At 38.8% G+C, this 24,154-nt stretch overlaps 1 protein-coding gene across 3 annotated transcripts in view; it reads right to left on the bottom strand.

Annotated features, from left to right (window-relative positions):
- The window catches only part of Dab1 (Dab, reelin signal transducer, homolog 1 (Drosophila)), a 272,348-nt gene that overhangs the window by 115,628 nt on the left and 132,566 nt on the right, over positions 1 to 24,154 (bottom strand). For all 3 annotated transcript variants that reach the window (XM_013022255.1, XM_013022256.1, XM_013022257.1), the window contains exon 3: positions 23,657 to 23,755. In XM_013022255.1, coding sequence (XP_012877709.1) covers positions 23,657 to 23,755 — 99 coding nt within the window. The remainder of the gene's footprint in view (positions 1 to 23,656; positions 23,756 to 24,154) is intronic.

Here is a 24,154-nt window from a genome sequence, read left to right as displayed (position 1 = left end):
GTTGCAGTTCTCTTCTCATTTTTGTAGCAAGTAATGTTTGCAGGGTATTTCACATTTTCAAGGCGTTTCTCACTTGCATAGTATTTAAAATCACAGGACAAAGATACCGTTATTTAAAATGAAGATACTGAGCATTTGTATAACCTGCCAAAAGAACATAGCTCCTATACAGAGTTAGGATTGAACCTTTATCTTCCCCACACATCCTTTACTGGCTCCAAGCACTGTTCTAAATTGTTTCATTTGTTCCTTCACATTAGTAATGCTTCTAAAAGTCCACTTCTCTTCTAGCCCTTGTTATAAAAAGGCACATGAATATGACGGAATTTAAAAATAATGCATGCACGCATTTTTACAATGTTAGGGTTCATATCCAGGACCTGGTACATGCTCAGAAAGTACTCTACCACTGATCTATATCCCTAGCACAGAGAGGATGGGGGTTTTGAGAGGAGAGGGAAGAGAAGTATTGGGATGGAGCTGATACTGTTTCAGAGCATCAAGTGGAGCCAACACAACCAGGGAAACAGTCTAATAATTTTGAAGGACACTCAAGTAGTCAATGAAAAGTTGACATAGAGCTTTCGGTACAAAGTGTATAGACCTGACTCTCAAAGTTTTTTCAGTCTCATCTATCTAATTATGAAATAATTAGAGAAGAAGAGTATGTGAACACAGCAGGGGCCAAAGATTGTCAGTCATCATTCAAACAGATTCTGTTTGAGTCCGCAGAGTTTCTGTAACAACATACAGCAAGTTTCATTCACTGGGGGACAGAAGAAGAACTCATATTATAAAACAGAGCAGAAGTCTGAATAGACAGCAGTAATTTACTTTTACATGAGTTACTCTGTTATTAACTAAATTAATAATGGATTCCAGTTGATGGCAAAAGAGTCTGTCAAAGAAGCCTGTTCCATTGTCTTCCTCAGCTTAGAGTAAGTGGGATTCAAACGGGCTATTGATACAGTCCCCATCTTCCAGATGGAAAGTCAGGATAAGGACTGCTATGGTTTTATAGAGTTGCTTCCCACCAAAAGTCATGCAGCTGCTTGGTCCCCATGTCATCGTGTCAGTAGGGGAAGGCATTTTAGAGGTATTTGAGTCGGGATTGATAGCATCATAAGGAAGTGAGTTCTTGCTCAGTCCTCAGCTTTGTTTGCTTTGTACATGCTCCTTGACTCTCACAAATGTTTTCCCAGTGTGATTCCTTCTGCCATGTTATGACATAGTATAAAGCCTATGTCCTATGTAGCTGCCTGATCTTGAAATTCCTAGCCCCCAGAACCATGAATTAAATCAGGAATCTCCTTTTTAAAAATTTAAATAAATTGCCTAGTCTCAAGACTTCTGTCCAAAAAACAGACTAACACAAGGGCCAATGTGTGACATTAGCAAAGAGAAAGGGGAATGCAGCAGACAGGCAGAAATAGCGGGATGAATTTAGACTTTAGAACTTAAAAGATACAGGTCACATCCTCCATCTGCCGCCTTTGGTAAGTTTATTAACTTCTCTGTGACTTCCCTTTCTCCGAAGGTGAAGGATGATCTGTGTCAGCCTGGCATGGGGAATTTACTGTGTCCTAGGTACTAGTCTAGACACACTGTATATATTACATCATTTAATCTTCCCAACCACCCTAAAATTTTATACTATCATTGCTTCCATTTCCAGATGAATAATCTGCGGTACAGAGAATTTTGCTAAACAGCATAGATAGTGAGACTTCTATTCTCCCCAACATAGAGATCTTTTGATTATAAACCAATAGTATATGAAATTAAGCAAGTAGTATGAAGTAGTAGAATTAGCTGCTTTTATTATTATTATTATTGTTATTGTTATTACTATTATTATAAAGATCAGCTACAATTCACCTACAAAAATGGGCCAGGGAGCCTATCATTGCTTCCAATATGCACATGGAGGCCAAAAGTCTGCTGGCAGACAATTTTGTCTCAACTGGATCAACATCTCTCCCACCAGTTTGATTCTCCTCAACTATTTACACAGGAGGGCAGCCTCTCCTGACATCTTCCTGCACCAACATGCACTTCATCCAAACAATGCATGATTTATAGCCCTCTTTTATTTGAGTTGATTCCAATGTGTCAGCAGATAAAAACTGCAACACAAAATAATTACACTTGAAAGTGAGATGTGTGTCTAAAGATTCGGGTTGGCTATTTAAAAGAAAATGCCAGTGATTTCTGGAGGACTGGATTTATTTAGTGTCTTCCCCACCCCCACCCCCTCTTAAGCACTTAAGAGACCTCAGCTTCTAGGAATGCCATTCCAGCTACCCTTTATTACAGTTGACTTTATCAATTACCCTGACAGTAACTCATACTATATACGAATGTACTTTATAGTTGTCACATGTATTCTGTAGGCAAGGTAATAAAATGTACAATGCATCTTTCTTATCAGTAAATCCTAATAGATGGTACTAGCCAGAGAGTCTTGAATAAGAACCTCTCAGAATTTTGACAGAACTGAAGTAGCTTGAATTTATACATAAACAAATTAATAGAGACTGTAATGCAGCATCAGAAGGGGGTTCCCACAAGGAAGATCAGCAATTAGGGCAGGAAAAGGCCTATTAAATCATCTTGCCCATCTTGAACCATGCGGGCAGTTCCCTACAGCAGACCCCCCTCCTACGTTAAATTATCTAAGAGCCTGGAAACCTCTATAGCCCTTGGGAAACAACTGATTTGCCAATCATTCTCCTCTTTCTTTTTTCTTTAGGTTTCATGGCAAGAGAGTAGAAGAGATCAAAAGCAAAAGTAAATGCAAAGTGGCTGCATTTTGTGGCCATCTCCATTTTTACCCTTTCCTTCTACACCTTCTTTTCAGTCACCTAAAATCATCTTTAAAATACAATGTGGCATTTCAGTTTCACTTTATGTGATTCCAGCTAATGGCATGTAGGAAATGATGGCAAATAAAGACTGACACAGTGAAAAGAATACTTTCTGATTGGAGTTGACACCATTGGGGCCTTCAATACTGACTTGAATGTTTACCACCCACTGGAACTCAGTAAGGTCACCCCTCATTCCTAAACCTGAACATCCTTATCTATAAAATCAGGGTGTAATAAATTGACAGAGATAAATAAACAATAGATAAATATATTCATTCATTTATTCAACCAGTTTTAAGTGAGTACCTCCTATCTGCAAAATATATGCTTACCACTATAAATATACTGATTAAGGTCCTCGATCCCTTCTCTTAAGGAAACATAAACAGATACATAGTGTCATTCAAGAGCCAATCATAACCCATTTTATTATAGTCAAATACATACAACATAGAGTTTTTGATCATGGCACATGCTCAGTTTGGTGGCACTAAATATGTTCACATCATTGTGCAATGCAGAACATTTTTCATTTTCCCAAATTGACACTCAATATTCCTTAAATACTAACCTGTCACCACCCCATTCGCCACTGCCATCCCTCAATAGTTCCTGGTAACCACCATTTGATTGTATTAGTGACTACTCTGAGAACTTCATATATGAAGAAGCACGTGTTGTTAATCCTTTAGAAACTGCCTTATTTCCCTAAGGGTAATTTTCCAGATTCATCAATGTTGAAGTATGTGTCTGAATTTCCTTCTTTTAAGCCTGTATAAATCTTCTATTTTGGGTATATATTACATTTTGTTTAATCTTCCATTGATAGATGGGTAATTGGGTGGCATCAAATTTTTGTATCACCCATTATAATACCTACTGCAACAGAAGTGTCTGATATGCAGAAGAAAAGACGAAGGATATTTACTGAAGGCTGATAGATCACAGAATAATTCCTGAAGAAATAATTATGCTGGATTCAATGACCTATGGGATACACTAGGGCCACCAAGGGGCAGAAGGACTGGGTAAAGAGAGTCAGGCAAAGAATGTTATAGGCAGAGGAAAGGAAGAAGGGAAGACAGAAGGGAGGAAAGAAGAACACTTTCAGTTCTGTGGTTCTATTTTCTGCATAATATCTCCACGTGATGTGTCCATTTTTCCCGAGTTACCTGCATGGTCAATTATGTATCATCTGCTTGTTTAATTAGAAAGCTTCTTTTTGCTTTGCTTGTCAGGTCGTCAGAACTAAAGCACACAGAGATGAACTAAATTGAGGCTACCATACCATGATCTGACTCCTCACAGTGTTAGATAATCAGCTGCTTATTAAGCTGCAGGAATGTAAGTCCTATTAAGAAGGGCATTTCACAGATTAATTTTCATACTTATTATTGCCTGGTACACAATGGGTGTTCAGGAAATGTTTGAGAAATTTTGTAACTTTGTAGATGGGGTAATCAAGACAAGGAACCAAATGACTCCTCCAAAGTGCTGGCAGCTCTGGTTTCTCTGGATGGACTTGTACACCTCATAGTTAATCTTAACATCCCCAAGGATGTTCATACAGCTTCAAGAAAAGAAAGGATGCAAAGGTGCATTTGTACAGAAAATACTCTTGAGTATAGATAAATGGTCTCACAGGGATAAAGCTTCATTTGGGACCCTGGAGGACCTTATCCATACCAGAAAAACAGAAAACAAAAATGGTGAGCACCAAGGGACCAGTGAAGTCCCATTAGTTGTGTGTCTGGATGGAAGCTAGTCTACATTGCCTATATCTAACAAACCTGTTCTCCATAAATTAGGAGCAGTATCAGAATGATATCCAAAGGGGAGCTTATTCATTGAATGCCAACTTCATTTTTTCTTAAGGAAAAGAAGGCCCACAATTACATTTTATTTACTTGTTAATAAATGAATTAACTTTTCAAGGGGCCATCCTGGGTCTTATATACTCATGGCGTTTTTGCTCCAGGTTGGTGTTCTACCAGGTGAGTCACACCTCCATTTCTGGCCTTTTGCTGACTAATTGAGATAAGAGTCTTGGGAATTGTCTCTCTAGGCTGGCTTTCTGTGGTGATCCTCATATCTCAGACTCTGGGGTACCTGTGGTTACAGGAGTGGACTGATGGTGCTAGGGTTTCACAGAACATCTTATATGATATGCACAGAACTTTCTCATGTACTCTCTCTCTCTCTCTCTTTCTCACCCTCTCCTTCTCTCTCTTTCTAGAAAGGCCTAGTTTTACTTCTCTCTGACCCATAAAGAACAAAAGAGGCTCAGAGAGGCAAAATAGCCTTCCCAAGGTCACACTGCTTCACAGGAAGGAATGTCTTTTTCAATAAATGGAATTCTGCTTTATATTCAAAGATCAGACATCTTAAATTTCACTAAGAATGTTTCTCATGTTTTATCTTATTGAGGAATCAATAATATTGCCCTGAACACAGATTAGTCAAAGTGTATGACAAATACAAAATAGTGGTCCAGAGCGTCAATATCTTAATGATTGATAAGCCAAACCCTATGAGAACCCCAAGTGTAGTCAATTCTCAATGTCCATTGGCATCATTCAGACTTACAGGTAAAGGTAAAGAACCACTAATTCTTTAAGTATAAATGGAAGCCTCATCATTATACTATACTATGGTTCCATAAGGTCTTCTTTAAAAGTACATACATGTGAAATTTAGGTAATCTCTTAAACACCATAAAAATTGCTATAAAAGTACATACTTGATCAGAGGCATTTAAACAACAGTACAATATCAAAAACATTGGAAGTTATTTTTACAGGAGCAAGGTGCGTATGGCTCATGTTGATAATCCTACCTACTGAGGAGGCTAAGATCTGAGGATCTTGGTTCAAAGTCAGCCCAGACAGGAAATCCCATGAGATTCTTATTTTCAATTAGCCACAAAAAAGCCAGAATGGAGCTGCGGCTCAAGTGGTAGAACACTAGTCTTGAGCACAAGAAGCTCAGGGACAATACCTAAGCCCTGAGTTCAAGCCCCACAAGCCCCACAAATATATCTTGGTACGTCAAATATGTAGTGAAACAGCTAGAAATATAAGCATTTAGAACATAATTTGACAAGAAACCCCCACAGATCCAAACCTTTAAAAGTGTGCATATATGTTGATCCAATAATTCTGGAATTGAACAGAAGGATAACACACAAATGTGCTCAAAAGTGTAGATACAACTTTCATGGCTAATGTTAAATTATGGCATACTCATGTGCCACAAGGCATTTGTCACTGAAAATAATGTTGCAGAAAAATATTCAAAGTAAAGAAAGGCGTGGAGAAGTAATAACAAGTAATAATAAGCAGATTGGAACACAGTGTATATATTGTAAAATATAATTTCAACTTTTAAACTTTCTGTTCACGTTAAGAAGATCATTGATAAATATACCAAGATACTAGACTTATGTGTAAGTGAGGGGATTTCAGAGCACTTGTGTTGTATTTTCTTCCTTATACATTTTTCATGTTTTGCTATTTTTCTATGATAAATACACACTACTCTTATAAGTAGAACAGGCATGAAATGTAAATAAGGACCACACTTCATCAATTACCATGGTGTGACTGTGGGCCAGCAATTAACCTCCCTGAGCTCCTGATCCATCATGAGTAAAATCACATACATTACATGCATACCTTGTAAGATTAATGTGGAGATCAGTTATAAGAAACAAAGTAAAAGTACTTTGAAAAGTACAAAGAGATTCTCCAACATAAGGGATTCTTTTTATCACTGTATCAGATGATGAAGTTTTGGGTAAGTACTAGGGTAGTTGTACCATAAAATACCGATAAGGGGGAGAAATGTAAGTACAGACTTTGACAGGGCAGAAATAAACATGAAAGAGTGTGCGTGTCTATTCACATGGGTAAATACATCACACGGCACAGACAGAGTCACGAGATGATACATCTGCGTATCTCACAGTCTCAGACGCTCTCGTCGGAGCCATTTATTTAGAAGATGAATAATCTTCTTCTCAAAAGTGAGGTTATGACTGTCTTGAGTGCAGACAATTGCCAATACAATCTTTATTTTCAAAATTTTAAATATATAATTTCAAAATAGTCTACACATCTCTTAGATATCATGAAAAATTCAAACCTTACTCTCTGGAGGTTCTGGCATTTGTTATTTAAATATTGATACCATAACTCCCTGGCAAGCTTTCTTTTTTTCCCCCCTCTTCACTTTCAAATCTCCTGATTTTCTAAATAGTTTAAGAAGTCAAATCTATTCTGGAATACAAATCTCTGAGTATGGGAAGGAGGAAGCTAGAGAGGAAGAATACATTCTGGGTTGATCTGAACAGAAATATTTGGATGAAGCCATGTATATAGACACTGCCTCTAATGGCTATAATGGTTATGTATTACATCTGACAACCAGGGCTCAATGGACAGATCATGAGCCCCAGGCTTGAGCCACTACTGATGAGGTCACTGGCTTCTGTCAGCAGGGCCAGTGTGCCCCTACTTTCCATTAACCACAGCATGTCCATGGCTCTGTGCAGTAGAATGGGGTTGATACCATCTATAGTGCTCAGAGCGATCATGATAACAGAATCTGAACAAGTGTGTTATTTACCCAGCACGTACTACGGCATGAGAGCTCCAGCACTACCCAGCTTCCCTCCTCAACTTGCCAGGTCTGCCAAGCTGACCTTTTCCCTCTCATTTCTTGAGTCAGATAAGGCTCTGGAGCTGAGAGTGTAAGTTATCAGGATTTGGAGATGCCAACATTACAGGTCTTTAAAGAGTGGATTCCTCAGGGCTGGGAAGGTGGCTCAGTGGTAGAGTGCTTGCCTTGTATGCATGAGGCCTTGGGTTCAATTCCTCAGTACCACATGAGCAGAAAAAGCCGGAAGTGGCGCTGTAGCTCAAGTGGTAGAGTGCTAGGCTTGAGCTGAAGAGCTGAGGGACAGCGCACAGGCCCAGAGTTCAGGCTCCATAACTGAACCCCCACACACAAAAAACACACAGGTGGGTTCCTCACCTGTAGGACTCAGGATTGGTGAAGAGATGAGACTAACGTGCTGTGCAGATTTGGTCTTCTAGGAATTGGGACTGCAATACTTACATATTCAACTACTCAGTAAGTATTCATTTCCTTTCCAGTATCCAACTTCCTGAAATTTACATGACTCATTATACATACTTCTTTTTATACCAAGTTACATAAGGCAGGTACTCAGTAATTTCTTCTAGAAAATACATATGACAATATGATAGGAAAAAAACCTAAATATCTATGTCCATATACAACTGAGTGCAGAAGAAAAGGAGAAATGAAAACAAGTTAGATAAATGGGAAAACAGAGAGAAAAATGAGGAGAACAAGTTCCTCAGTGTTAAAGTCAGTAATAACACCAAAAGTAGAGGTGTAATCTCTTGTGTACATGCCTTAATACCTTTTTGTATGTGGTGCTGCTCCTGGTGCCCGAACTCAGGTCCTTGGCACTGTCCCTGAGCTTTTGTGCTCAAGACTACCACTCTCACGTGAGTCAGCTCTACTTCTAGCTTTCTGGTGGTTAACTGAAGATAAGAGACTCCTAGCCTTTCCTGCTTCGATCCACAATCCTCAAATCTCAGTCCCTTAAGTAAAGTCTTAATATATTTTATGGAAACTTCTATTCATCTAAGTAAAAGGAAGCTGGAAAGGGATTGCTGAAAGAGAGTGGACTGCAACTCATGGGAAGACCAATAAGCCTGCTATTTTCTGTCTCAGGTGAAGGTTGAGAGATGCCACTCACAATGAACATTTATAGACATAGCCAGGCAGGAAAGGAAAACCAGGCAGGAAAGAAAACTCGACAAAGAAATTTGTACAATTCCAAAAGTTCCTTCTGGGGGCCAACAAAGTTCCCAGAAATAGGGCACACAGAATGCCCAGATGCAGTTGCCATTACAGAGCAGTGATTTTTTTTTGTTCTTGTTTTGTTTTGTGATCCCCGACCCTTCATCTTGAAATCCACTAGCAGTTAGCAAGGCTATTTCTATTCTCCAGAAAAGCAGGGGAAAGCACCAGTATCCTCATAATTAATCCTAGAATCCAAGGCGTGTAGTTAGTCACTACAGCACAAATGCTGAAAAGTAAACCAACCAACAATCATTACATCCTTTTTTATTCCTCGTAACACCTAACCATCAATGCAAGACACTCACGACCTGATTCTCTTGTCTTAGCTATGACACTGGGGTTGTAGAAACAGTGTAGTGGCAGATTACCCTTCTCGGATGGGATGTACCTCTCTGAACTTTGGAGTCATTGTCGATTAAAAAAAAAAGAAGATGAAACCTCTATTTTGAAAGATTACAAAGATTAGTGAGTTGAATGACTTTTCTCGAACTTCAAAGGAGAACTCTGAGCTGCTCAGAGGTACAGTGATTCACAATGTATGAGATGATAGGTCTGCAAAGCTCTTTCAAGAAGATCTAACCATGATTTTCACCATCTCTATTTATTGCAGTGTTGGTTTTGTCATTACAATCCAACAGCACATGTGTTAACTAAGCAATAACTCAAGTTCAAGCCAACAGCCATTCCACATCTCTTCCCAGTACTCTTCTTGGTCCTCAGACCCCAGGCTCCTCCCTGCACATCTCTGCATATACAGATGGGTCAGCTTAGGTTTATCTTACCTGCTCTCAGTCCCTTGACTTTCATGAGCACCTGCTCCTTTATGGCATGAGAACTCAGTGCTTTTCCATCGGTGGCTACTGTTGCATATGACCTCAGAGAAGCCCAAAGAATCATCACATCAGCGCTGTACCTAATTACAGTCTCACAATTTCAAGATGGAAAGCTCCTTCAAAGAGTGTCTTCATAAAAACAGAAGCACCTGTTAAATAACCCCAGCATAGCCATAGAAAATGAGTTTTAAATTAAAATTTAAAATAAATGGGGGAGATAGAAAAATGAACAGTGGACCTCCAATGAAACAATCAGCCATCTAAATAAAAGCAGAGACTCACAAATGAACAATTCTGATTTATCAAGTGTAACAGCCTCTGGAATCTGGATGAGAATTTTCAGAAGTGTCTTTCTCCATTACTCAGTTGACCCTCAAAGCTACAGGAAACTCCCAGAGCACACTAATATGGGTGATTTACAATACACACGATCATGAGCCCTTTTGTGAGGACAAAAAACTTACAGTAGGGAAATGCCTCGACCTTGTCTTGCTTCTTTCCTTCACAATGCCAATTACTTCGCAGCAGACTGTACCATGTATGTATATCTATCGTTTCTTTTCTGTCTCCCCATATCAGAATGTAAATTCCACAATGTAAGGACCTTCCTTATTCCTCAGTGTATCCAAACCCCTCTCATCACTCCACGACACAGCAGGTGGTCAACAAACACACACACACACCACACACACACACACACACACACACACACACAATACACACATGTTGCTGGCCATGGGGCTTGAACTCAGGGCCTGGGTGCTGTCCATGAGCTCTTTTGTCCAAGACTAGCACTCTACCACTTTATACCACAGCTCTACTTCTAGTTTCTGGTGGTCCACTGGAGATAAGAACCTCCCAGACTTTCCTGCCAGTCTGGCTTTGAACCTCAATCCTCAGAGTTCAGCCTCCTAAGTAGCTAGGATTATAGGCATGAGCCACCAGCGTCAAGATTCAACATACATTTCTGAATAAATGAACAGAAATTTAGGAACCGTCTTGTTAAATTGTACTAATCTTTAACTTGGAAGTCTCAGTCACATCCCCAAATAAAACAAGGCTACAAAATCATAATCAAGACATAAAGAGGAATTCACAAAAACAGACTTAGTGAACTACTAAGCACCAGCCATTAATACTATGGCAATTAGTAATTAGCAATTAGCAGCAGAATGGTAGTTACAAATAACACAATTCCTCATACAATTCTTATTTTTGAAGTATTTAAAAGAATAGCTCTTGCAAAGCATCACAAGTCAGCAAGTAGAGCAGTGATCACAGGACCCAGAGATGCTGAACTAGAGATCTTCTACCTGGCTCTTATGCTGCTTTCCTTAAGAACTTTCTGGCTTACCCTAGGATGGGGAGAGAACCATCAGCCAGTACAGAGTGGACATGTCTCCACCCATGGGTGACCTACTTCCCTTCACAAATAAGGTGGTACTGGAATGTCCCCATATTTATTTGTTTCTATACAAGGTGTGGCAGCTCTGTAAGAGCAAAATTAAATAAGGATGACAAGGCTGCAGAACTCCAAAAACTTCAATTACTTACTCTCATTCATTTAAGAGTGCTTCCTGTGATCCTTGCTCCTCTGAGGAGGTAACAAAAGCCCGGTGACATGCCAAGGACTGATTCTAAACACACAATAATTTTAAGCTAGGAATCGTTGAGTCCATGGCTAACAAGCCCTACAGAAGCCAATCGCAGGGCCTGTGTATGTGATGACAATGGCATGACCCATGTGACTTTGCCCCTGGGGAGTAGATGAATGGGCTCCTGATTGCAGTAGGTTCTAAGCATGCCCTTGAAAGACAATCCCTCTGGAGCTGCAAAGAATGGGGGCCTTAGCACCACAGCATGCTGGAATCATTCTTCACCCATGTAACTTTTGGACCAGACAGCTGAACTTGTCTGGTCTCAAGTTTCCTCATCTGTCCAATGATAACAGTTTCTTTTTTTACTGACTCCTTAGATGAGTGAATTAAATAACACAAGCAAACAAAAGCAGCAAGCACACAACAATATAACTTCTTCATGGAAAAAGGTGATGTTGGTGAAGGTGCACTGTATTCAAAACAAATGTGTTGTTGGGCGCCTATGACTCATGCCTGTAATCCTAGCTACTCAGGAGACAGAGATCTAAGGATCGTGGTTCAAAGCCAGCCTGGGCAGGAAAGTCTGAGATTCTTATCTCCAATAAAGCACCAGAAAACTGGAAGTGGCGCTGTGGTTCAAATGGTAGAGTGCTAGCCTTGAGCTGAAGAGCTGAGGGACAGTGCCCAGACCCAGAGTTCAAGCCTCACAACCGCCAAAAAAAGCCCCAAAAAGTGTTGAATGGCTGCTACTTTGCACAACTATATAAAGATAATAAAAATGCAATTATAAATATAAAATATATAAAGAAAAAATAAAAAAGAAGTAAGATACCAAAAGAATAAGCTATATGTAATATTTCCTTTAATCAGCAATATTGTACTTCAGGCATTTTATTTGATAGTCTGGAGAACTGGACAAGATGGTGAATTTTTCTTAAAACTCCGCACTCTTGACATATGAAATTGATGTCTTGGTCTATCCTACACTTCCTGGATATTCTCTCAATGTGGCCTTCTTAGGATCCTCTTTGTCTACCCATACCTTAGCAAAGAAAAATTTCAATTCTCTTCTTGTGTGGTACTGAGGAATATATCAATACCGATTTAAAATCAACACTCAAAATTTGTTACCAAAATTCTACAACCTAGTAGTTCAAATTTGGAGTTGCGTAATGTAGTTTTAAAAATCCATGTCGCATAATTTTATGAAATAAAAAGGACCAAAGGTGGGAGGGGAGGGATGGTAGGGGAAAAACAAAGGAGGAGGCAACAAATGCTTGAAAGAAATGTACTCATTACCTTGCTCATGTAACTGTAACCCCTCTATACAGTATTTTCACAATAAAAAACTTATTTAAAAAAGGGGATCCATTAAGGGAATGCCCATTCCTGATTTTTCCAGATATGCTTGATAGCTTCATGTTTTCTTTTTACTAAATAGGACCATCCTTTCTCTTTGGTCCATGAATTACAGAATTTGTTCTCTGCATTATCTCACAGAAGTCATCTTCCTTGCAGTGCCAATTTGTTAAAAGTATTATTGGTTTTCTGCTATAAATTCGTCTTCTGTTATGATCCATTAAAATCTAATAGCATCAACAAGACATTTCCCACTCTTTAAGATTTTGATTTCTCTGATATTTAGTAGGGCTGGGGATGGATTTGAAAGGAAAGACTATAAGGGAAAAGGAAGACAAAATGAAGTGAATGAGAAGATAAGATTTTATTTCCCACTTTGTGGGCAGATAACTCAGACATGTTCATCGTGGTATCAGCTTTGCACATAATTTGCTAGGAGGTCTCAGGGTTCAGTTCTCTTTGGGTTCTAGGTTTCTTTATTTGTAAATGAGTAGGTTTTATAACTAAGGGACCTTCAATCCCTGAACTCCTACAACTGGATACTTCATGCATCTGCATCTTTCTTCATTCATTGCATGACAGAGCCAGCGTTTTGGAATCTAATACCTGGTCCAGATAATATATCTCACCATATTATTTCCTTATTCCCTCCATTCTTCCCTTTGATCTTATCCCTATCTGAAAGTCTTTTCTTCTTTTAGTGACAAACTAGCATCATCATTACATTCCAGGGTCTCCTGTGTCAATTCTCAAATATACAGCAATGGGTGAGATGAACTTCCTCACGGAGGTTGCAGTTTGATGGGAAGTAAGTCAGCTCATTTTGATACAGATATGCCAGGACAACATGAGCAGAAGATGCTGTCAAAGATTTCCTAATTCTGCTTAGAGTATAAAGAAAGACTGAATAGAAACTAGGATAATATAGTATAATATATGATTATCATTATTATTATTCATTCTCTAGAGTATTTACTCAGGGTTTGAACTCAGCTTTGCATTTTCTAGGCTGGAGCTATACTGATACTACTGAACCATTCCTCCAGCTCCATTTTATTTTCACTGGTTATCTTTATTATAGGATTTTGCTTCCTATCTGGATACATGGTAAAGCTGCAACCTGCCTACTATAGGCCTCCCATGATTGCTGGAATCATAAACATGTACCACCATATCTAGCTTCCTTCTACAGAGATGGAGACTCATAGACCTTTCAGTTTGGGCTAGCCTGGCACCATGGTCCTTGCAATCTCAGCTTAGATAAGTTAGGAATACCAGACATGCACCACTGCATAAAACAGATGGGATCTTGCACACTTTTAGCCCCCCCGCCCCGACTGGCCTCGAATCATGATTTTCCCTTTATTAGCCTTACAAGTAGCTAGGATTACAGGCATAAGCCACAGGAGCTAGGCTTACAAACTTTTCTTATGCTAGGCTCTATTCCAAGTCTTAGAAGATTAACCAAATCTTATACAAACCCTAAAACATATTTTATTATTCTCATCTTATAGATGAGTAAACAAAAGCATAGCAACATTAAGAAGCTTTCTTTAAACAACCATATATCGAGGCCCCAAAGGGATAGTTAGCTACTACATCCAAGGGGAATGAAATCAGTATGTGAAAGAGATGTCTGCACTTTATGTTCACTGCAGCACTATTCACAGTAGCTAAGATGTGGAGTCAACCTAAGTGCTCATTAATGGATAAATGGAAAAAGAAAAGTTAGTAAACTATTCAGCCTTTACAAAGGAAAGCCTGCCATTTGAAACAATCAAGACAAACCTGGGGGATACAATGATATGTGAAATAGCCAGACAGAAAAGACAGGTCATGCCACATGACCTGGATTATATATGGAATCTAGCTAGAAATATTAAATTCATAGAAGCAGAGAACAGAAAGGTGGTTACCAAGGTAAGAGAAACTGGAGAGATGTTCAACCAAGGTTACCAGCTAAATTGGAGACACTTTAGAGATAAGCCAAAGAGCATGGTAACAGTGGTGAAGGAGTCCAGGGGAGATCAGTGTGGATCCTGCTGCACTGGCATGCTCACTGGATCAAACTGAAGGGGCTGAAGAACCTGAAGATTCTGGAGAGTCTTGTCTTTCAATTTCCTTTATCTACTCTCAGACTGGATCCTCCTAAAGAGAACCACACTCGCCTTCTTTTTCATTCCTAGCTCTTCATTGACCAAGGGAGATTAGACTGAATAAGAATGGAGGCTGCAAAGGACATGACACTTCAGTTTGTCCCCTGACTTGCTTCTCAGGTTCAGTCTTCACGGACAGTAATCCTGTATTCTCCCATCCAGAACCATCAGACATCCTGCTCTTCTGGATTTTACCCTGTCTTTCTCTTCCTACCTTGTGAAGGCTCTTTATAATGCCTTTGTCTATCCTCCCATTTCTCTAACTCCAAACTCTGTGTATTCTTCTAGGTTCAGCCCTGTCTCCCTAGTCCATATTTTAATAGATGGAAGCAATCAGTTCTTTCTATGAACTCTGATGTTCATTTTGTATTTTTATCTCAATATATTCATGATTCTATAAGTTTTTAGATATTGAGATGTATGATTGCCTAGACTATATTATTTCTAAAAGGGAAGTCTGCTTGCTGTTTATCCCTGGATGCCTCTTAGTGACTTTGATGGCTTATAAGTCAACGTCTTGGCTTAATGAGCACTTGTGGAATGAAGGGACAAATGAACAAGCCAATTAAAATGGTCTCGATGGATCTCAGCCATCTTTATCTGACCTCCAAGTCCCTTTTTTACAGTAAATATTTCTTAATGCTTCATTCATTGTCTAGAAATAATAATATAATCCACCCACACACATACAGTTTCATCTACCTACATATAAACCAAAATATCCTAATTATATCTTAAAGGAAAAAGAAAAGATGGCTTCTGATTTAAAAGTCATGTGAATTTCTTTTTTTTTTTTCTTTGGGTCGGGTCGTGGGGCCTGAACTCTGGGCCTGGGCGCTGTCCCTCAGCTCTTCAGCTCAAGGCTAGCGTCTACCACTTGAGCCACAGTGCCACTTCCGGTGTTTTTTTTTTCTTTTTGCTTATGTGGTACTGAGGAATCGAACCCAGGGCCTCAGGCATGCAAAGCAAGCGCTCTACCACTGAGTCACCTTCCCAGCCCCGTCATGTGAATTTCTATGCATATATGTTTAGTTACAATTGGAGTAGAAGGATATAATGGTATCATCATATTTTTACACTCTCTTGTAATAAATAAACCTAGATTTTAACTCAATATAGTTGAAATGTATTTATTTATATTTTACATTATTAAAGAAAGACCAAATAAAATCACAGTGAAAACAACAGTTATGCAGGAAATTATAATAGAGGACAGAGTTAGTGATTCAGTGATGTTGAGTATCACAATGCTGTAGTTTTTCAAAATGATGAACTGTCTTGATGAAATTTCATCCAATAAAACAAAACATATCCTCCTTTAGTTGCATTAAAAATTCAGTATTACAAATATTATGCAAAAATACTTAGTCTGCATGTAAAGTAGAATTAGGTTTTAGAATCCAGTACTTATAAGAAGGTTTTAAGTCCCCATGAGTGTTGGACATGACACTTGCAATTCCTAATTTATGAGAAAATACTTACTGTCTATTGCGTCTGTCTGTCTGAGCTTTGTAAAATGTTTAACAGCCTTGGTCTTTAATTAACTTCCTGCCCTATGATCTCTTCCTCTAAAGCTTGTGGTTACCAAAAATGCTTACATAAATTCCTTAAATGCAAGTCATGAAAGTAAAATGAAGCCAGCTGCAGGTGGCTCACACCTGTAATCTTAGTTACTCGGGAGGCTGAGATCTGAGGATCAAGGTTCAAAGCCAACCCCGGGCAGGAAAGCCCATGAGACTCTTATCTCAATAAAGCACTAGAAAACCAGAAGTGGCGCTGTGGCTGTACAGCACTCATCTTGAGCTGAAGAACTGAGGGACAGCACCCAGGCCCAGAGTTTAAACCCCATGACCAACAAAAAAAGAAGAAAAAAGAAAGTAGAATGAGTAGAGTAGTAAAATCTCTGGAGTAAAAGAAAGAAAATGAGCCCAGGTATTATTGCATTTGAATTTGAATTTCATTTCTACCACAAACAGAAACCTTAGGCTAATCATTTAACCTATCTGTTCTAGGTGACTCAACAGTAAGAAGAGGATAATGAAACTTCCAAGAATTATTACTTGTCAAATGAGACCTGACCAACAAAGCCACTAGCCATAACCACATGATCATGCTTACAGGTTAATCATTCATGCCAATCTTAGGAGAATCTTCTTGGCCAGGATGACAGCAAATGTCCCAGAGTACACAAGGTCTTTGTGTCCTGCCCCATTGCCTCTTTTTATTCTTTCTTACCTCCCTGAGACCAGACTCCTTTTTTACCTCAGCTATTATCCCTAAGCATACTTGTTTATGCCAAGGAAGGACAGACCCAACTAAGGCAGCACCTGATTTTCAGTGAGGAATAAATGATTAAATCAGCCTTGAAATTTAAATGCATCCCTCTGGATTTTAGACATAATTACCATCTATGATGGGGGACAATTCTGAATCCTCAGCCATTTCCCACTTCTCACCTGTATGCCCTTACATCTCTTTGTATGGTTGTTGGTTCTTAATCACTAATTCATTTTCTGCTGCAATAAATATTCTTGGGAACCTGCTATGTATGAGTCATTGTGCTAACTAGATAGACAGCTGTGATGAACAGAAAGATACAGCCTTATTTATCTCAGTGTCTACAGAGGCACTCAATAAATACATCCTGGAGGAAGAAGGAATGAGCAAACACCTTTCTCCTTTAGACTTCTGTGCATTTAGAAATACTGTTTTCTCTACCTTGATTTATTTACCTGATCTTTTCCAATTTACTCCTTTACTACTAAGGCAGGGTAGCTTTTCCTGTGAAGATTTTCAGGACTATTCTAGGCAAACTAAGCCTCAATTGCTAATCACCAGCAACTTGGATCAAAATTGTACCCTAGCAGCTGCCAATTCACTTTGGGAGTGTGGTTTCTCCAGCAGACAATGGATGCCTCAAGGATCAGGACCATGTCTTATTTATTCACCTTTATCTCCACAGGATCAAGGCCATCTAGCTTCCAATGTGTCATCAACTAATCATTTGTGAGTTAGATTCTCAGCATTCCTTCTACACAGAACAGCTCATCAGAGAGGAAAGGAAATGAATAAAAGGGAGCAACTGACAATCTGAGAGAGATAATGGTGAGTTTGTTCTCATACATTTATAAAAGTGTATGTTATTATTCATTTCTTCCCACTAGTGTCAAGTCTTCTGGACCTGGTTACCTGGAATAGAATCCTGGTCTGCTGTGTATTAGCTGTGTGGGTCAAATTATTGGGTCTCCATTTTCTCACCTGTACAATGATGATCACACCATCTATTTTACAGACTTATATCTGTACACGGAAGAACTCAGTAAGTATGGCTCCTTCAAATGACCAAGTAAAATTCACATGTTAATATGACAAGGATGGTTCAACATCTTGAAAAGCTGATGTAGATCACTATGGCCCTTTATACTAAATTATTTTTTATGCTTTTCATGTCATATAAAGTTGTGATGATCCTATGGATTAAAATTCTAAGTTGAGAGAGAAACAGGTCAATGACAATTGCCTCCAAGTTGCAGGTCATTGTTTGAAATGTCTATTCTGAGATTACACACTGGTCAGGTATACCCCCAGAACCTCAGTTTCCTCATCTAGAAAACAAACATAACGTCCCTCTTCTCTTGAAAGTATCCACTGGTATGGTCTGAAGACCTAAGTACACATTAAAGTTAAAACCTTTTCTATTGCAGATTTAGTACCTGTCCCTCTATTACAAATAACAGATAAGTTATATGTTACATCTTCAATAGATTAGCAACATTTAGGTATCTGAATATAAGAACAGCTTGCAATTTTGATTTATGCCCTGCAACATGCTAATAGTAAAAAAAAATTTACTGATATAAGGATCTGAATCAGGAGTTCTTTGAAATTCAAGACAGGGTGTAAATTGCTACAAAGGGTCTCTTTAATTGGGATCAAAACATTTTTGACAGGTTTTGGATTTTCAAATTCCAGCTATTGTCACGTTCTGCAAATGTTTCTTTTCTCAGCTTTTTTGGGGAAAAACTGCAGTCAAGCTTGAGCAAAAAATACTTTAGACAAGACAAACAACTAAGATTTATCATTCCACATGACAAAGACCCAGTTTTCAATTTCTTTGATATGGAGAAAAAACTAGTTCCACTTAGATTCCTGCTTTGCAAGGTACAGTCTAGTCTGTCCCTGCTGGGCAAAGGACAAAGGTTAAGGAACTGTTTCTGCCCTTAATCCACCAAGGAGGTATTTCAAACAAAGAACATCAATAGGCACTGCTTTAAAGGAAAAACATAACCTTTGAATTGGGCCCAGAAATCACTTATAGCCCAGTGCCAGTGGCTCATACTTGTCATCCGAGCTACGTAGGAGGGTAAAATCTAATTAGAGCTCAGTTTGAAGTCAGCCTGGGTAAAAAAATCTGTGATACTCTTGTCTCCAATTAACCACCCCAAACCCACAAATGGAGATGTGGGCTACATGGTAGAGGGTCAGTCTTGAGAAGAAAAAACTAAAGGGCATTGCGTAGGTCTTGTGTTCAAGTGTCAGTACTGGTATAAAAAAGATAGATGCAAGTAAGACAGAAAAAGGAAGAAGGAAAAGGAATAAAAGAAGGAAGAAAGGAAAGGAAGGAAGGAAGGAAGAAAGAAAGAAAAAGACAGAAGGAAGGAAAGAAGGAAAGAAAGAAAAGAGAAAGAAAAGAAAGAAACAGGGAGGGATGGAATAAAGGAGAAAGAAAGAAAGAGAGAAAGACAGACAAAAAGAAAGAAAAAGAAAGAGAGAGGAGGGGAGGGAGGAGGGGAGGGAGGGATGCAGGAAGGGAGGAAGGAAAGAAAGAAAGAAAAAGATATCTATTTGACTGTGTCCAACTCCTCCTTCCTACCTGTCTGTGTTCTTCAGCAATTTCCTATCCCAAGGCCCTGGCCTGATTGCTCCCCAGCCATGGTAAGCTCATTCCCATAGATGCAGTCCCTCTCTACATTCTCACTGAGCAGCTCTGTCTGACAGAAAGGCTTCTTGCTGAAAAAACAGAGGCTGCTTTCTAGTAACTTCTCTCAAGGAGTTGTGGTTCCACTCCTTAGAGTCACGCAGCTGAGATCGAAGAGGCTCCTTCTACTAGGCAACTTTTGGAACTTTCATCTTCTCTACTTCAGATTTTAAAAAATCTAATCCCTCTCACCATCTTTCCAGCACTTGTGGTGAATTATGTTCATGAGAAGCACACACAGATGCTCCACATTACAGGGACCTGATGTTAATCACACAGAACTAGAGTGGGCTAAGCCAGACAGAAAACATTCAAGTCTGTTTCGTTCCCAGTTCTTCACTAGGGATCTGACATCTCTCCACCAAGCCAAATGAATTTGAGCTGAAATAATGACTTTACCATTCTTGTTCTTGTTCTTGTTGTTGTTGATGGTGGTAGTATTTGTGTTTGGGAGGGGGGGTGCATGTGGGCATGTGTTTGTGCAGCTCAAAACAAAGAAAAAAATCAGAAATTCTGTTTTGAAGTTTGGTGGCAATTTTCATGGGGTTGGTTTAGCTATCTTTGAAAGAGGAAGGAGAGGAATGTAAAGAACACCAAGTACCTCCCTCATTAGTTAAAATCTAGGAGATTAGGACTTTAATTAGCTGAGCATGGCCTATTTGTTGGTGGGCAGGTGCAAAGACAGGACACATGACAGGATAGCAATTCCTGAAACATGGCCCTAAATAAAGATAAAATACTAGTTACTCTGTACCCCAGCTTCTGCTCTCTATCTTAGGTTATATGGGTTGCCCTGGTAACAGAGAAGCCTGGGATTAGGAAGAGAACTAGAGATGACAGCATAATATTTGGTCAGATCAATCCTTATAAAAGTATCTCTCAGTTAGGCAGGGTCACATTACTGGACTCCCAAAGAGGATGATGAAGGATCATCAGTGGTCTATGTGTTTGCAGAACACCTGAAGTGCTCCACCTTCTGTGGCCTCAAAATCCTGGAGGCCCCATCTGTGTCAAAAAGTTGGCCCAGCATTGCTTCTAGTCCCCTACCTATCCAGGTACTCCTGATTAGGGTATATGTACTTTGATTTTTCAAAGTGGGATTCAAAACTGAGCACAAGACTCCCAAATACAATCTCTCCAGGAAACAGAAAATCTTCCAAGTTTTGAAATCATATTTTGCAATCATGAAGGCAAGAGTGGCTTCATCCTACTGAAATCTGGTCCATTCCCTACCAATGCCTGAACCATCATTCTAAATTCCCTTCTACCAAAGTAGGCTCAGAAAGGCACTCGTGGAAGGTAAAATGCATTGATTTTTCTTTTCAGACTAATGTGAGGTTAAATCCTGACTTTTCCTCAACACAGAGATTTATTATAAATATTTTTTAAATTACTGTATATTATGATGTTTTGACATCTTAAGAAAAACCTTTCTGTCTAGGAAGGGACTGTTCTCAATGTAACTAATTCTTTTTTTTAAATTTAAACTAATTCTTAGACATAACAATTCAGAGCCAGGTTTCCCTGTGGCCCATGTCCCTCAGGAAGTAGTATTCCTCACTCTGCCTAAGTCATCCCAGAGCCAATTGTCAGGCAACTTGGAACCACCCTCTACGTTAGAGCTACCTAGCCAATACTAAACTGGTTCTACGTCTAGTTTTGAGTTTCCTGTAGAAAACTCCAATAGAGAAATGGCCTAAGAACTCCGTTCACGCTTATCTTCTGAGTCCTGACTACTCCATTCTCTGCTTCCTGTTTCCAGGTCTTGTTAATGTAGTAAGTATTTTTCTGAGCCTTCCTTGTTTCCTAGCTCATGGAACATTCTCACACCAAAAGTAGAAAACACAGGCAAACTTGGAAAATTCATTGTTCCTAAAAAGAAACAGGCATTGTAGATGAAGAGACTCAGGGATCGAACTACCAGGACTTCTTCCAACAAATAAACTCTGGGGAGACGCACTCAGAATACAGAAAATACCTCATCAAGCATATAGAATGTACTAAACCTTATTGTAAATCCTTTGTGTCAGGTTATTTAATTCCCACCAGAGAGGCGGAAGGTGGATATCTTTTGCTATTTTACAGTAGAAGATATAAAGGATAGAAAACTTCGTATTGTTTGCAGAAAATAAAGGTTGGCAGACAGATTAGCATAGCAACCTCAGGATAGAGGTCATGATGTAGTCTAGTGGCAAGTCCTGAGGTCAACTTGGGGAATACTCTTGGAAGGGTTTGTGACCCCATTCTGCCCCTGGCTCCATGCTTTGAGCTGTGATCTCCTTTCTATATATATGTTCATACTGTTGAGATGCAATCTACCATGAGGTTCCCTACCGAGTCAAGCTGGTGCCAGGTCCATGACTTAAACATCTAGAGCTATGAGCTAAATAAATCTCTTCTCTTGTAGAGTTAGCTTGCCTCCAATATTTTACCACTGTAACAAAAATTGGGTAAATATACTAGCCACTATTATTATCATGACTATCTCTTAAGAGCATTGTAAGTATGGAACCAAATAATGCATGGAAAATAACTAACATGAATAGAAGTATTAATGAATGGTTATCATCTCTACTTATTTTTATTGTGATATATATATATATGAATATATACTTATACATAACACATAAAATTAACCAATATAGGTGAGCATATTAACTACATTTATGTATTTTTTGCAACCATACCTACCATTCCTTCTCCAGAATATTTTCACCTTCCCAATCTACAATGCTATCTGTTAAAAACAGGAGGCCATTTCCACGGCTACAAAGTCTGATTCTGAATACTGTGGGAATGGCATTTAGATGAATTACACAACATTTGTCTTTGTATGTCTGACTTATCTTACTCAGCATAGTATCTTCAAGGTTTATTCAGGTTGTAGCACCTGCTAGCATTTCGTGGTTCCATGGCTTTCTGTTCTGTTATATATACATCACTGGACACTGGAATGTTTTTATCTGCTGGTTATTGTGAATAATGTTGTTTTGGACAACATGTGTTTCATGACTTGTTCATTTAGAAGTAATTTTCCCACACTTTTTTCTTCTTCAAAAAATACACTTGTACATTTAAGTTATCATATTATCACTCTTATGCTACTGGTCAAAACAAGGATGAGAAGATAATACAAAATTGCCGTGATCAGATGACTTGGCTGGTTAAAGATGTTTATAAAGTGTTTAATAAATTATGTCTGGAAAATTCAAAGGAAATGATATAAGTAGAGATGTGGTATAAGCTGTAAAACACTGAATGAATAAAAGGAAACCACATTCGTTGTTGTCATGTTCTCTCAGTAGCATGGATCTTAGACTTATTCTTTCTCCCTCTGCCTCTCTCCCTCTTTTTTTCTCTTTCTCTTTTAACCACCAATGAATATGACCAACAGCTTGAGGAGTTATTGCAGCTGTAAGTTTGACAAAATCACAAATCACTTTTTTGGTGAGTTTAACAAATATATCAGCCCTTACATTTCCTACTTGTGTAAGTAATAGACATTTTTGGTAAGATTGAGGCCTCTATTTATTCTTTTTGATTATAGCAATTGCAAGGTGTATAGGTTAAACTCAAGACAGTCTGGATACTTTGACCAAGTGTATAGACCTATATTGTCTCCCTGTAGGGCGTATGTCACTAAAGTTGCCAACATACAAAGGAATTTAACTTAAACTGTCACATTACTACTGCTCATCAAAGCTCATCAATCTCTTATTATGTTACTGGGATGTTGTGACACTTTTATCACAATTACACTGCAAGCAATACAGTCAAGTCACACTGTGGTCAAGTCAGTGAAGGGAGGGACAGGCTTTGATGGATGATCACAGTTGATCAAGTTTGTCAGTTGCTTTATGTGTTTTTATGCTTGTTTGATATTCCTGCCCAGACAGAAGCAGCTTTTGAGGGCACATCTATCAATTGATTCAATTTCACAGGGCCATATTATTCTTTCACTTACCCCTGTCTTCTCATCAAAGATTTTGATTCCTCCAAAGGAGATTGTTAAAAAGATTTTCTGTTTGTGTTCTCCTTTGGAACGAGCGCCAGCAACAACACCCTGTTAAAAGGAAAGACATAGTTTGTATTTCAGTGTTTTCATTAGAAAATTCCTTCTGGTCCCAAAAGGCACATCAGGTAACAGGGCTACCAATCGCCCAGTCATTCCCTCTTGACCTTCCATGTGTCTCTATATCATAGGTTCATATCTACCTGATGCTTTGGGATGACCCTTGGCTTAGCTTGCTCAACATTGTATAAGTACATATTGAAATATTCACTCATATGACTAAGAAATATTTATGGGATGCCTAGAATTTTGGTTAGGAGTTGGGGATCTCATGATACAAAACATTATGGACTTCATAGTAATACCTTTGTTGGGTTCTGTGTTAAATACAGATATAAAAGGGAAAAGAATTGATACTAAATTTTATGTGTCTATTTTGCCTAGAAAAAC

This window comes from Dipodomys ordii, unplaced genomic scaffold, assembly GCF_000151885.1.
Source record: "Dipodomys ordii isolate 6190 unplaced genomic scaffold, Dord_2.0 Scaffold61, whole genome shotgun sequence".
In the NCBI taxonomy this organism is placed as follows: Eukaryota; Metazoa; Chordata; class Mammalia; order Rodentia; family Heteromyidae; genus Dipodomys; species Dipodomys ordii.
This window is presented reverse-complemented; position numbering and strand designations above follow the sequence as displayed.